This window comes from Onychostoma macrolepis, chromosome 24 (assembly GCF_012432095.1).
Source record: "Onychostoma macrolepis isolate SWU-2019 chromosome 24, ASM1243209v1, whole genome shotgun sequence".
In the NCBI taxonomy this organism is placed as follows: Eukaryota; Metazoa; Chordata; class Actinopteri; order Cypriniformes; family Cyprinidae; genus Onychostoma; species Onychostoma macrolepis.
The window spans coordinates 21,164,448-21,177,731 of record NC_081178.1 but is presented as its reverse complement, the minus strand read 5'-3'; the positions used below and the strand labels follow the sequence as shown (position 1 = coordinate 21,177,731).

At 36.9% G+C, this 13,284-nt stretch overlaps 1 protein-coding gene across 2 annotated transcripts in view; it reads right to left on the bottom strand.

Moving 5' to 3' along the window:
• gpr158a (G protein-coupled receptor 158a) overlaps positions 1 to 13,284 on the bottom strand; it is a 119,210-nt gene that overhangs the window by 44,432 nt on the left and 61,494 nt on the right. For both annotated transcript variants that reach the window (XM_058764620.1, XM_058764621.1), the window contains exons 4-5: positions 10,372 to 10,601; positions 6,286 to 6,354 (exon numbers count right to left, since the gene is read on the bottom strand). In XM_058764620.1, coding sequence (XP_058620603.1) covers positions 6,286 to 6,354; positions 10,372 to 10,601 — 299 coding nt within the window. The remainder of the gene's footprint in view (positions 1 to 6,285; positions 6,355 to 10,371; positions 10,602 to 13,284) is intronic.

Below are 13,284 nucleotides of genomic sequence, written 5' to 3'. Positions count from 1 at the left end.
TATGACTTACTGATACAAAGTTCAAGTGATTTGCTACTTTTGCTTTGTCACATTCAGTTTGGACAGCTGCAAGCTGTTGGCTTATTTTGGTAATTTTTATTTTATTTTTTGGGCTAGTATAAGTTATGAATGGCTGGTAACTTAAAAATTTAGAAGCCAAATTGGCTGGTGAGTGAAAAAGTTAAATTCAAACCCTGAGTGTAATGTAATAAATTACAGTTTACATTAATTTTAAATACGTACTGTAACTAAGTTACATGTATTCCGCTACTCCCCAACTCTGCCCTAAGGCTATCCACGATGTAGATGAGAAAGTTAGCATTACTTCACTTGGCCACCAATGGATCCTCTGCAGAGAATGGGTGCCATCAAAATGAGAGTCCAAACGGCTGATAAAAACTTCACAATAAATTCACATGACTCCAGTCCATCAATTAGCATTTTATGAATGAAGTGAAAAGCTGTGTGTCTGTAAGAAACAAATCCATCACTAAGGAATTTCTTTTTACATTTAAACTGATGCTTCTGGACAAAATACCAGTCCAAAATAACGCTTCCTCCAGTGAAAAAGTCAATACCCTGTTGTCCCCTCACATCAGAATTTACCAACATACTTGTTTAGATCTGTTTTAGACTGTTTTTACTTGTAAACAGTGTTTGATGAGTGCATATTTTTCTCCTGATTCAGACGAGATGTATTATCACCGGAAAAAGCAATATTATGGACATGGACTCAGAAACCAGAAACAATGGTTTGAAGTTAAAATTGCCTTAATAATGAATTTGTTTTGTATAAACATGCAGCTTTTCCTCTCAAATCCATTAACTGATGGACTGGAGTCATGTGGATTATTTGTGGATTATTGTGATGTTTTTTATCAGCGGTTTGAACTCTCATACTGATGGCACCCAGTGACTGCAGATGATCCATTGGTGATTCTATTATACATTTCTACAAATCTGTTGTGTTGAAGAATCAAACTCACCTACTTCTTGGATGGACTGAGGGCATTTTTCTGTGTACTTACAAATATAAGTGTCCTAAAAATTACATTCAGTTCACACTTAAGAATATAATTTCTGTAATAAGTGCTCCTTTTAAAATTATGCTAAAGTGTACTTCTTTTTTCGCAGGGGTCGGTAACATAAGGCGGAAGATTGGTTTAAGATTGTGAAGCCAGGTGCACAGACAGGAGAACGACGGGTGTTCTGTGAATCACTTTATCCACAGAAAGGCAGCGACTTGGACCGACCAAAAACATATGGCCACACCCCATCCTGTGCCGGTCAGAACGCACCAGAGCACAGCAGTGTGTTTGTCATTAGCCTCCCGATGGGCCGGGCTCCAGGGTCAGGATGACATCAGGCCATTCGAACACGGAGGTGAAAGAAGTGGACAACTGGAGTGGGAGGAGGAATAAAAGGTAGAGACTGCTAGTGGAAAAGAAAGAGGGCCTAAGGTGAAGACTGTACCTATGGGGGATTCACGCTCACACGCAGATTGATGGAGGGTGGAAATGCTCAGCATGGAGGGAAGGTGTATAAGACGTATGAGGGACTTGAGGCACAAGGGAAGAATCACATCCCAATGGAGATAAATGAGAGAGATACTTGAAAATGGGGAGATCTGCAGTTGCTCCCTCCAGGATTTTAGGATAGCAAGTATTACAGGAGTAGATTACCCCAAAAACTAACATTCTCTCATTATTTACTCAGTCTCATGCCATTACAAAGCAGTATGTTTTTGTTTTCAGTGGAACACAAAATGATACATTTTTGAGAATTTCTTTGCAGCTCTTTTTCCAAATGAACTGTGCACCTAAAGCTCGATTCGGACAGTAATTGTTTCTCATATGGACATCTGTAAAACTAAATTTACATATCACCTCAGTGATAAAACTGATGGATTCGGATGGTGATTTATTCACAGTGGAGGAGCAAGTTCTGTGATCCTACGAACCCGGTAACGCACTACTCACGTGGCCAGTCACATGACTGTCTGCTGTAAATAAAATTAATTTTATTTACAAATTTATTCTTATTGGTGGAGCAGTTATGAAGTATTGTTCTTTTAAATACTTTCCAGCATAATTACATTAGAAGTAAAAAAAAAAAAAAGGATGCAAACTGTTGCTGTGACATTTATGAACTCTTTTGTTGTGTTTTGTATCATATAGGTTCTGTCTTCTGTATTGGTTTAGTCCTTCTGTGTTGGTTCCTTCCGGTTCCTGTTTGTCCCTATTTGGTTATGTTCCTGTTCTCATTAGTTCATTGTCCGTACACACCTGCACCTGTTTTACCCTCATTAGTTGTCCTATTTAGTCTCCCTCTTTAATTCTGTGTTTTTCGGTTAATGTAGATGTTATCCTGTGTGTTAGCTGTTCTTTGTCATTGTTGGATACCCATTAAAGGACTTTATATTATTGGAATTACCTTCGTCTTCGTCTGCCTACTTCACCATCCTAACAGCAATGTCTGTGACAGTTGCGTTACTTTTTTTTTTTTTTTTTTGAGCTAACGCATTATTTTGTGTCTATTAAATTGCTCTGAATGTTACAGATTTTCTGGTAAAACTGTATTTTATCTCTTTCCCTGGCATAAACAATTTTTCAACATTTATGACAACGCTTCCCTGCCATTGACGAGTTATTCTGGCAATCTGTGTTTTCACTCTTACGTGGTAGGGGGGCACTGTTCTGAACAAATCTTCTGAAATACACGTGAAGATGATCTGTGTAAACAGCATCTGACTCAAAATAGCGTAATGATACTGAGAAAATTGTTGATTAGAGGTCGACCGATAGCGGATTTTATTGATAAAGATAGCTAGGTTGGACCACACTGGCTGATACCAATTAATCAACCAATAGTTTTTCAAATGGATACTCAACGAAAACTAAATTTTTTTTTAAAAGAACTGAACCATACTTTGTAAATGAATAAAGAATATAAATTATATTGACCATTGAAGTTACCGTTGAAATTTAAAAATGTAGTAACAGTAAATGCTGAAATTAAAGGGGTGATATGATGCGATTTCAAGTTTTCCTTTCTCTTCGGAATGTTACAAGCTGTTCGTGCTTAGATAAGATCCCTAAAGTTACAAAAACTAAAGTCTCAAACCAAAAGAGATATTATTTATAAAAGTTAAGACTTGTCCACGCCCTCCTAAAATGCCTACGTCACTGTGTGGGAAGATTTGCATAACACCGCCCAAATGTATACGCAAAGAAAGAGGGTGTGATTTTTATTCTCGCTGTAGTATTGTTGTAGTATGTCCTGGAGACACTGTGTTTCGTTGTGAAAGCGAAACTACTTTGTTTGGGCTTCCAAAAGAGGACACCACTAGAAATCAGTGGTTAAGTTGTATTTACAACACTGTTCCAGAACAGTTCAACCCAAATATTAGAGCAGGGTTTTGGCAAAACTCCGGTCCTGGAGAGCCATAGCCCTGCAGAGTTCAGCTCCAACCCTAATTAATTCACCTGCCTGTAGCTTCCTAGTAACCGTTCAGACCTTGACTAGCTTATTCAGGTTTGTTTGATTAGGGTTGAAGCAGAACTCAGAACTCAGCAGAAAAGGTGTTGTTTGCCGATCGCAAATGCAGACATGGTAATGTTTACCTGGCATGAGGCAACGCGATGCGTAAAAAGACAGTATAAGTCATTATAACCATTAATTATGTCCTCACTGGATGCAACAAATGCCCCGTTTATATTGTTTTTGTCTCGTCACGCCAGGACACGGCATCACAATATGGTAAGGGGCGTAACATTTCCATTACATGCTTGAGGTATTCAGCCAATCACAACGCACTGGATAGCTGGCCAATCAGAGCACACCTCGCTTCTCAGAATGATGAGCTTTGCAAAAAATCGACGCGTTTCAGAAAGCAACAATAATGTACAGTATGTGTAAAATAATGTTTTTTTTTAACCTTAAACCACATAAACATTGCATTACACCAAATACACAAAATAATGTTATTTTTTAGCAACATCATATGACCCCTTTAACACTATAATCTGGCAACTTAAAAACAAAACTCTGGCAGGAAAAGAGTTAACGTGTCCTTTTTACACGTTACACAATGTAAAACCTGAGAAGTTACCAGAAAATAAAGCTGTCAGGCATTGGCAACTAAAACGACTTAGAAAATGACAAGCATCAGATATGGAGTATAAAGAGAATATGTGGATGGTTCAAAATTAACCAAAACAGGTACCCCGTTACTTTTGCATGGCCAGGGATGAACAGCCAGAAAAGCATGTGTGTGCGTACATGTAATTCAGTTTCCCCTCTCTCGCTCCACATCCCCCGCCTTATTCCAGATGCCGTAGAGTGAAGTTATTGCATGTGACACGCTCAGCAGTAGGAGAGGGGTGCGAGTTAAAAAAATTGCATTACTCCACAAAGCAGAATGCCAGGGGAACAAGATGAGATACATCTCTGCTTCTTGATAACACTAGAATTATTTAAAGTAGAAGAGGGGGAGAAGGAGTGGAGAATATTTTCCAGTCTATATTTAGATTGGGAGCAATCGCAGCAGAACAGACAGGCGGAGCTTCTATCTGCTTCAGATGAGCTACACGGTGGGCCGTGAGCGGGCAGATCTATCTGTCTCTGAGCTTCAGATTAAACCACAAACTGAATCAGAGGGAAACGACAGCTCTAAAAGAGCATACGCATTCTCATAGGCTGCATGTAAACTGATAATGTACAGATCTAATATTTTGACACCTGGCTGATATTTTTTCCTGTCTGATAATATTCACTTTAAACAAGAGCATCAGTTAATTAAAATATGTAATTGTGATTAGTTAATGTGATAATGTTGCTTTTTAAGGACAGAGAAATTAGTAATATGTGTAATTACTATTTGTGTGGATGGCAGAATGTGTGCATATCTGTAAAATGACACTTGAATCAAGACTGCTTTCAAGTAAATGATAATAAAATAACTCATTTTAGGGTAAAAAAGAACATACTAACTTGACAAAAAATAAGTTACGTTATTTAAATAAATACTGACGGAAATTAAACTAAATATAATTTTTTTTTTTATTTCAGCTTGTTTAACTTTTTGTTTAACTTGATGTGTTAAAATAATTAAAACAGAAACACACACACAAACAAAAGTGCAACAAAATGCCTAAAACAAAAATAAAACTAATTGAAAATATTAAAATATTATCTCAATGATACAAAAAAACTTATTGAAAATTAAACAGTTACACTATTTTTTACTCCACCCAAGAAAAAAAAATGAATGTTAATTTTGAATTTCAAACAAGTTCATCATATCAGATGTGTATTCAAGTTACTGTCTGTATGAATTACAATGTTTATGTATTTTTGAATAACTAACCCTAATCACCCTTCACAATTGCAAGTGGCCCAAATCAGATGCTAAAAAATCATAAACTGGTACTTTTCTAAAGGTAAAAAACAGATAAAGGCATTCATTTTCTGTGCACAGGGAATTACGGTCACACAAGAGCGATTAAATGGCTAAAATTCTCCTCCACCATCATTCCAACATCATCTCAAAGATTATTACTTTCCAGGACCTTGTATGTGCTAATTGCTTTAATTACAAGCCTCTAAATCAGTTCACTTTAATTACATTTACCCTTCCATGTTAAGACAAGCCCACAGCTTCCTGTGAATGCCACTAAACTGCAATTACTGTGAGCCAAAAGGCTTTGCTGAATAAAGCACATGACGACATCTGTCTAAATCAATACTTCATCGATACATGGACAGCAGAGATTGTCCATCAGTGAAATATCTCAGCCCTTATTTTATACTACATTGCTTCAGTGTATATTTTGCACCATGTGAAATGCCAACATCTGTATGGTTCTATAATGTCAAGGCCTTTGCAAATGTGACTTTTGCTGTATTTTATGTTCATGGATCAACACAAGCTGAGCTCTAACAAAAATCTGTAACATCAGTGAATGCAGCATTGATGTAATTCATGTGGACTGACTTTTCTCCATGCAAAAAGTCCCTTCGTATTCTTACACAAATCATGCATAAATTACCAGATTTAACAGCATTACATGATCATGACAGGAGTCCATAGAGCTAAACTCGAAATGATCCCAGAACATTTCTTTAATGCTTAAATTAGTGCCATTAAAAAGACATTCTCCATCTAATGGCAACATTACATTGCACTACAAGTCTAAGGATATTAGTCACCAAAGTGCCATTAATTTTAACACCCCTAAAGTAATAAAGTACATAATAAAAATGACTACGGTCATTAAAGCTTACCGGAAAGTACAGTAGGAGCGCTCCAAACAAGATGGCCTCTAACAGAATGAGTCCTGATGCTCTGATACTCTGAAACACATCAAAAACAACATCACAGTGAGAAAAAAAAGCCTCTCTCTTTAAACTATTCTCTAGCTAAAAATGGGTCAGTGGAAAACCATTCATTTGTGACTACTGCATAACTTATCTCTTTGCGCACAAATGCATTCTCCTTGGACTATTCTAATGTGTTCACAGGGGTTGATTCATCTTTGTTCTCTTCAGACTGATGCCTTGCCCTGGAATAAACCTGCTTTGTTTAACATTCACAACTTGATTTAATTGTAATCCACATTGTGTATACGTCCCAATATCTTTATGAATAACAATAGTAACACTTTTTTTATAGTCCACTTTAGATAATCTACTATAAGTAATTTAGTAACTACATGTTAACCATTTAATCCCATCGGACATAATAGTGACTGTAGAGAAGGTTTTCATTTATAAAGCTCTAAAAATGTTACTGCCTGGTGTTTTAGTGCATTCACTGCAAATATGGAAAAATAAATAAATAAAAGGTCTCAATTAAATGTGTGCAGTGTGACATGGTTAGTGCAAATTGTCACATGACCAGAACAGTTAATTCCTGTTTGCACCATGAGAAGATGATGGCTACATCAAATCTCCCAAACAAAAGGTTAGTAAAAGTATATTAACATAAAGATATGTCAAAGATTTTTGATACATGTTATCTTTACGGTGTCTAGTATTAATATATGAATTCGCAATTATTCAGTTTTTTTGAGTGTGGTACAGTAAACATGTTAATGGCAACAACAGTCCAACAACTCCAATTGCAGTTGTTAGTGAAGGTTGCACTAAAATGTCGCAATGACAAAGTTACAGTGGATACTGCACTAAATTAAAAGTTCAAATGTTACAAATAAGTTACAATATTGATGTTTTAACCCTTTATGGCACCGTGTAAATAAAATGAGACACCTATTTCATTTGTAAATGCTATCTCAGGAGGAAAACTCAAAATACTAATCAGTATAAATGCGAAAAGTGGTCACATGACCCACAGGGGTCCTTTTCTTTTTTTTTTTTTTTTTGTGGCACTGTGGCATGTATATTTCGTTTGAGTAGCTGGCTCAGGTATGTCAATGAGAATTCCATTAAGAGTCAACAGGTGAGCTGTCAAATGCTCTCTGAAATCAAACGGCCAATAGAAAGCACTTGACAGTGTGAGCTGAAACAGAACAAAATTTCTAATCCTAACTCTGTCGCTTTCATTTAGACTTCTCCAGCATTTATGGATCGCTTTCAGGCAGCGCCCAGACGGAGCATACTTCCAGAGTAAATTAAAATGCTGGCACTATCAAAACTGAGTGCCCTACATATCGACAGCCTAAACGGCGCCTCACTGCAGGGATTAATGAACCTTCCTCGCAGTCAGTGTGAATCCAGTCTACTATTACTCAGGCCACAGTCTGCACGTCTGCTCAAGCTGAGACAGTAGCATGTGTGGTATACGCTACTGAAATACTCTCCATATGCATTAATAATGTCCTAATTATAGTAAGTAGCTGTCCGGATTCTTAATCTGTACAGACTCCTCCTGAGAAAGAAAAAAAAAAATCTTAATGAACCTATAATTAACAGAGAGACAATTACGAGAAATCATCGAAGAGGTCAATGTTAAACTACAAGTTGAACCAAATCATGCAGGCATTTGCCATACATGACAGAAATCACTAAAACTGCTAAAATTATTCAAATATATGGGTGAGGAAACCTGTCAAGAACATTTTCAAACTTAATTTTAATTCAGTTTTAGTTCAGTTTTAACAGTTTACAAATTTAACGCTTAAAAATAAAACAAGATTAGGAAATCAAGGGCCAGTTTTACTAAACAGGGCAAATTAACGCGAGAGCACAATTCCAAAACAGCGCCGATGGGCGTAGAAATTTCTGCGGGTGATTTACTAACAATGCGCAAATTAAAGAACACAGATGCAACATCTCATTTACATATCGATCAACGCAATATACCAAGCGTAAAGCAAATTAGAGCAGTCGCAAATAAAGAATAAAAAAATAAAGAAGCCACAGTATGTTGAAAAGAACCAGAGGCCAAAAAAATTAAGCTAAAAGTTGCAAGAAGTTTTGATAGACCTGGTATTGTGTGACTCGTAGTTGAGGGTTCCAAGTCGTCTTTTATTTCCTGAAGCAAATTAAAAATAACATGGCTTGGTAAACGATATTTTCATGTTCTTTTTGCATTCCAAATAAATTAATTTGTGTGGGGAAAAAAATCCTCTCTCTACCACGCGCTCTCTATTCTGTGCGGTGCCTCCTTCTAGCAACAATAATTGCAGCCATTTCAAGCGCAAAATAATTTTTGGCCGTTAAATAATGGCACAAATACCAGTAATTTGATGAGCGCAAGCCTTAGTAAATCTCGTTGCGTGATTCATGTGAATACTCTCCTCCCATAAAGTTTGCGTCTGAAAGGGAAACTCCTACAAATGCATAATCAATAAGGTCAGGCGCAAAAATAGCTGTGTCCACGCCTTTTTAGTGCTAATTCTTCACTGCACGTCTTTAGTAAAACCTTACAGTAATATTTTAACACCAAAATACGCAAGCTGTTAGTAGAACTGGCCCAAAATGTTATACATCTTAAAAGGTAAATTTACCCAGAATTTAAATTCTGTGAAAGGCTCAAATATGCTTGCTTGACATGCGAGATCCAATGAGGTTCTTTCTTGTGTGTCAAGCAAGTCCGTTTGAGCTAGAATAAAGTTTGAGAAGTGATTGACATACCCCTTACATTTGATGCAATGGAAAACACCTTGACACTGTAGATAAATAAGATCCGTCTGTTAAGAACGGCTAGACTGATATCTCCCTTTCCTTTCCTAAGGTAATAGTTTGCAGCAAATAACACCTCTTTTTCCTTCCTCTGTAATTCCTCTGCAAATTTTGTCTCTTTCCCTCTAATGGTGCAATCCATTCATTTAGTCTCATGGAAACTTCATTTTCTCTGTCCTTTATCAACCTTGTTTGTGTCTCAACCTGTCTCTGTTCTAAATATCTCCTTAATTAACTCATATAAGCTTAAAATATACCATTTCTTATCTCCTTGGCATGCTGCCTAACATTTTGAAGTAAAATCAAAGTGCAAAGTGACAACCTGCAGTGATTAGTATATTGTACTTTTGCAATTATGTTGAATCTAATTTCACATTCAACAGAGCAGAGTTGACAGATGGAAACAAAGATGTTGAAACATGATGACAACCATGGCTCACTGGAAATATATGCCTCTAACTGCATTTTTGCAAAACTCCAAAAACGTACCTATACTGTATGTACAATTCACTGCGGTTTACATCTGAAATGAACACTAGAGGAAGCAAAATGCCAACAATTTGTATTCCTTGTCAGAAAAAAAAATTTGATTACAAAGGCAGATTATCAGTTAAGTAAGACTTATTTTCATGTGGTTCGTTGCACAATACTAGATCCAAACGGATTTGATTTGATTTGATTTGATATGAAACTAAACTTTGTTTTGTTAATTATTATCGATTAGGTATAGTATAGGTGGAACATTATTTTCAAACGCTGTTAAGTTTTTAGCACCATTAACCAAATATTTCATTTCCGAACTGCCACAATACTTACAACAACCAATGTAATAAAGTCTGCTAGAATCACATTCATCTCTTTGGGATACATTTTATCGCGCTTTTGGTGCCACTCAATGGACCTTTCACTTTGAATGTGTCGCAAAGCGTGCAAGACGCAACGAAAAATTAGTTCGCAGAAATGTAGCCACAAGCATGTATTTCCAATAAACCTGGTTTTCACAATGTAGATTACACTTGCAACTCTAATGTATCTCAAAACCATCTGCTTTCTAATTTAACAGGGAATAAAATGTCATCTAACAGGTATAATACTGTACACTTGGCGTACGAGTGACTAATTGTAATGTAACTCAGCATGGAAACACCCCGGTGTCAATAAGAACAGGATGTGCTTCACGGAAACAGTTGCCATCTTAATTAGCTCCCTCCGGCAGCACACACTCACCTTGTTCCTGCGGAAATGGTAGAGCAGCACCATACTGATGAAATCCACCAGCATGCACAAGCCCTGGAAAGAGAGCACCGCCATGCGCAGGGTGCCTTCACCCCGGGCCACGCAGGGTGCGTCGTCCTTGCAGAAAGCACAGCCTGCTTGGCAGGGCAGACAGTAGCTGGAACTTTCTGGAACATCCCTGTGATGTGGCAAACTCTCCTTGACCTTCCCAGTTGCTTTCCCTGGAAAACAAATCAAATAATGTTGCATGATGTTCATTTAAACAAATCTGCATTACATTTCAGTTGCTGTATCTTAGCACTTGCAAACATTTGCATACATTATAATCACACCAACAAAAAAGCGCAAAGAATCGTGAAATTAGCAGCACAGACGTGACATTTAAAGCGGTCCAGCCCACCCTCCCCTCCAGTCATTGGTGGTCTCATCAGTAGGCAACTCACACCGTTTCATGTGCTAGCCAGGGTGGATGGGTGTGTACACACCATCTGGGCCGTCACTTTGATGCACCAGTTGTTTCTGCCTCAGTTACAAATCTCACATCTTTTCATGATGACAATTTCATGGTATTCGTTAGTTTTAATTTCTCTTAAAATCCAGCTGTGATGTGAGGTATCACTAGGAAATCGGTTCAAAATATTCTTCTTTTTTATTAGCTGTTTAATGGCATTCAGTGATTACCCACACTGCAAGATAATATAGAATAAGTAGTTGGTGGCACTAGTAGGTGACACCAACAGTGGGATTTTAATGGTGAAGTGTATAATGTTTCCTTTGCTACAATATGTTGCAAAGGTCATGAGTTTGAATCCCTATGCATGAACTGAAAAAGTGTATACCTTGAATTCAATGTAAGTTGCTTTAGATAAAGAGGTCTGCCAAATTAAAATGTACAAAAATATGTTTTCTACTATCTCGAACCATTTTTCACCCACTCTCAATAATTAAAATCAAACAGGTCATTTTTAAGAAAACCTTTACATGTGAACAATAACAGTCACTTACAGGCTACAGGTTTGCTGTAAGCCCAACAGTAGTTTTTATCTGCTGCATTCTTTAATAGCAGACTTGCTTTAAATTGTGAAAGATTTTTTTTTTTTTTAAATCACTGTTAAAACTTTTATTTGTTGTTTATAACACCAGCATTCTTAAGAAGGATTTGCAGAGCAGTAGGTGCTACACACAGCCAGAAACAGCACAAGCTTTTAACCTTGGGTAAAGAAACATTTCACACTTGCAGTTTAGTAGTGGGGACTTTTCACCCGACGTTATGAAACCTTCTTATGTTGTGCCTCATCACATGTTTTGACAGTCACAGAATCACAGCACATTGTGTAAACAGTTGTTTCAGCATTTGGGGGGGAAAAATGTCAAATGGGGAAGGAAAGCAAGTCAATTGCAGTTATGTAAACAGGTTGCATGCTGCGTTTGTTCTTTCAAAGGCACTGACAGTGCAAATATCTGCAAAAAAAAAAAAAAAGAAAAAGTTAATCTGAGGTTACAGGGATAAACTGCAATTTATACCGAAGATTAATGGTTAACCCTGAGTAAATTATGAGAATTGTGAAACGTGAAACGACATAACCAAGAATTCTGTTTAACTGTAATTTAGAATGACCCAAGGTTTACTATTTCAAGTGCAAATGCCTTTTTTTGTGTGTGTTTCACGAAAGAAACAAAGTCATACAAGTTTGGAACAACACGAGGGCCTGACTATACATTCACAAAATACTGCATTCTTAACATTAACTGGGATAATGAAGGCCTATAAGACGTCAACAATATTTATCCAGAAAACTGAAGGGATGATGGCTCAGTAGAGCAGATAAAAGAGAAACACACGGAAGACAGCCAACTTCTCCCAGGAACACACTTATCAGAGATCATTGGAGGAGATCCAGAGATGAGCTATCACAGATGGAGGACCTGTGGTGATGTCCACATGTCTGTCTGCCTCTACCTCTCTCCGCACAGTATGGAAGGAATATAGCTTCACAATCTGTTCTTAAAGCAGACAAAAGTTTCTGACTTTCACCACAACTACAGACTTATAGCAAAACTATTCAGTGCTCCAGGACAATTTGGGTAGTCTTACACAGCCAGATTTCTTCACAGTGCAAACAAACAATGGAAAATAAATTAACCTCTGTGTATAAAATAACAGTTTCGTGATGGTAGTATGAAATATTAAAAATAAAGTAGCAGTTTTGTGAGGGTAGTATAGAATATTAAAAATTAAAACAAATTAGAATTAGATAATGTTGTGTTCAGAGAGGTGTGAAGGTGGGTGTCAACTGTGCTGGGCCCCTGCTGAGGGCCATGCTGCCAGCATACTGTTGATCACATGTCTCTCTCTCTCTCTCTCTCTCAATTCAATTCAATTCAATTCAATTCAATTCAACTGTGCTTTACTGGCATGACAAAAACTATACATTTGTATTGCCAAAGCAATTGCAGCTGGGCTGCTTACAAATAGTGTACATATGTATAAACAGAAAGAAAAAGAAGAATAATAATAATTGGAATAACAATCATATATAAAAGTATTAAGCATGTAGTGCAAAATTAATTACTAATGTATGTAAGTATATAAACTAGAAATAAAAAATAAAAAAAATAAGATAAGATAAGGGATTAGATAGATTTACAGAAGCAAAATGTACATCTAAGTAATATAATACAGTAATATGGCATAATATAATCTACATGTGCTGGAAACATCAGATCAGGCCAGATCGCTCTGTCTCTCTTTTCTTTTGCTTCTGCAAGTTTTTGTAGTGTTCGTTGTGGGAAAACCCTAGAGTGACGGGGGTTTCTGTGCAGAGAACTAATTAATTAAACATAAGGGGTGTAGTCTTGTACTGCTTCAATAAGATTAGAGGCAAATGACATCATGTATGCTAA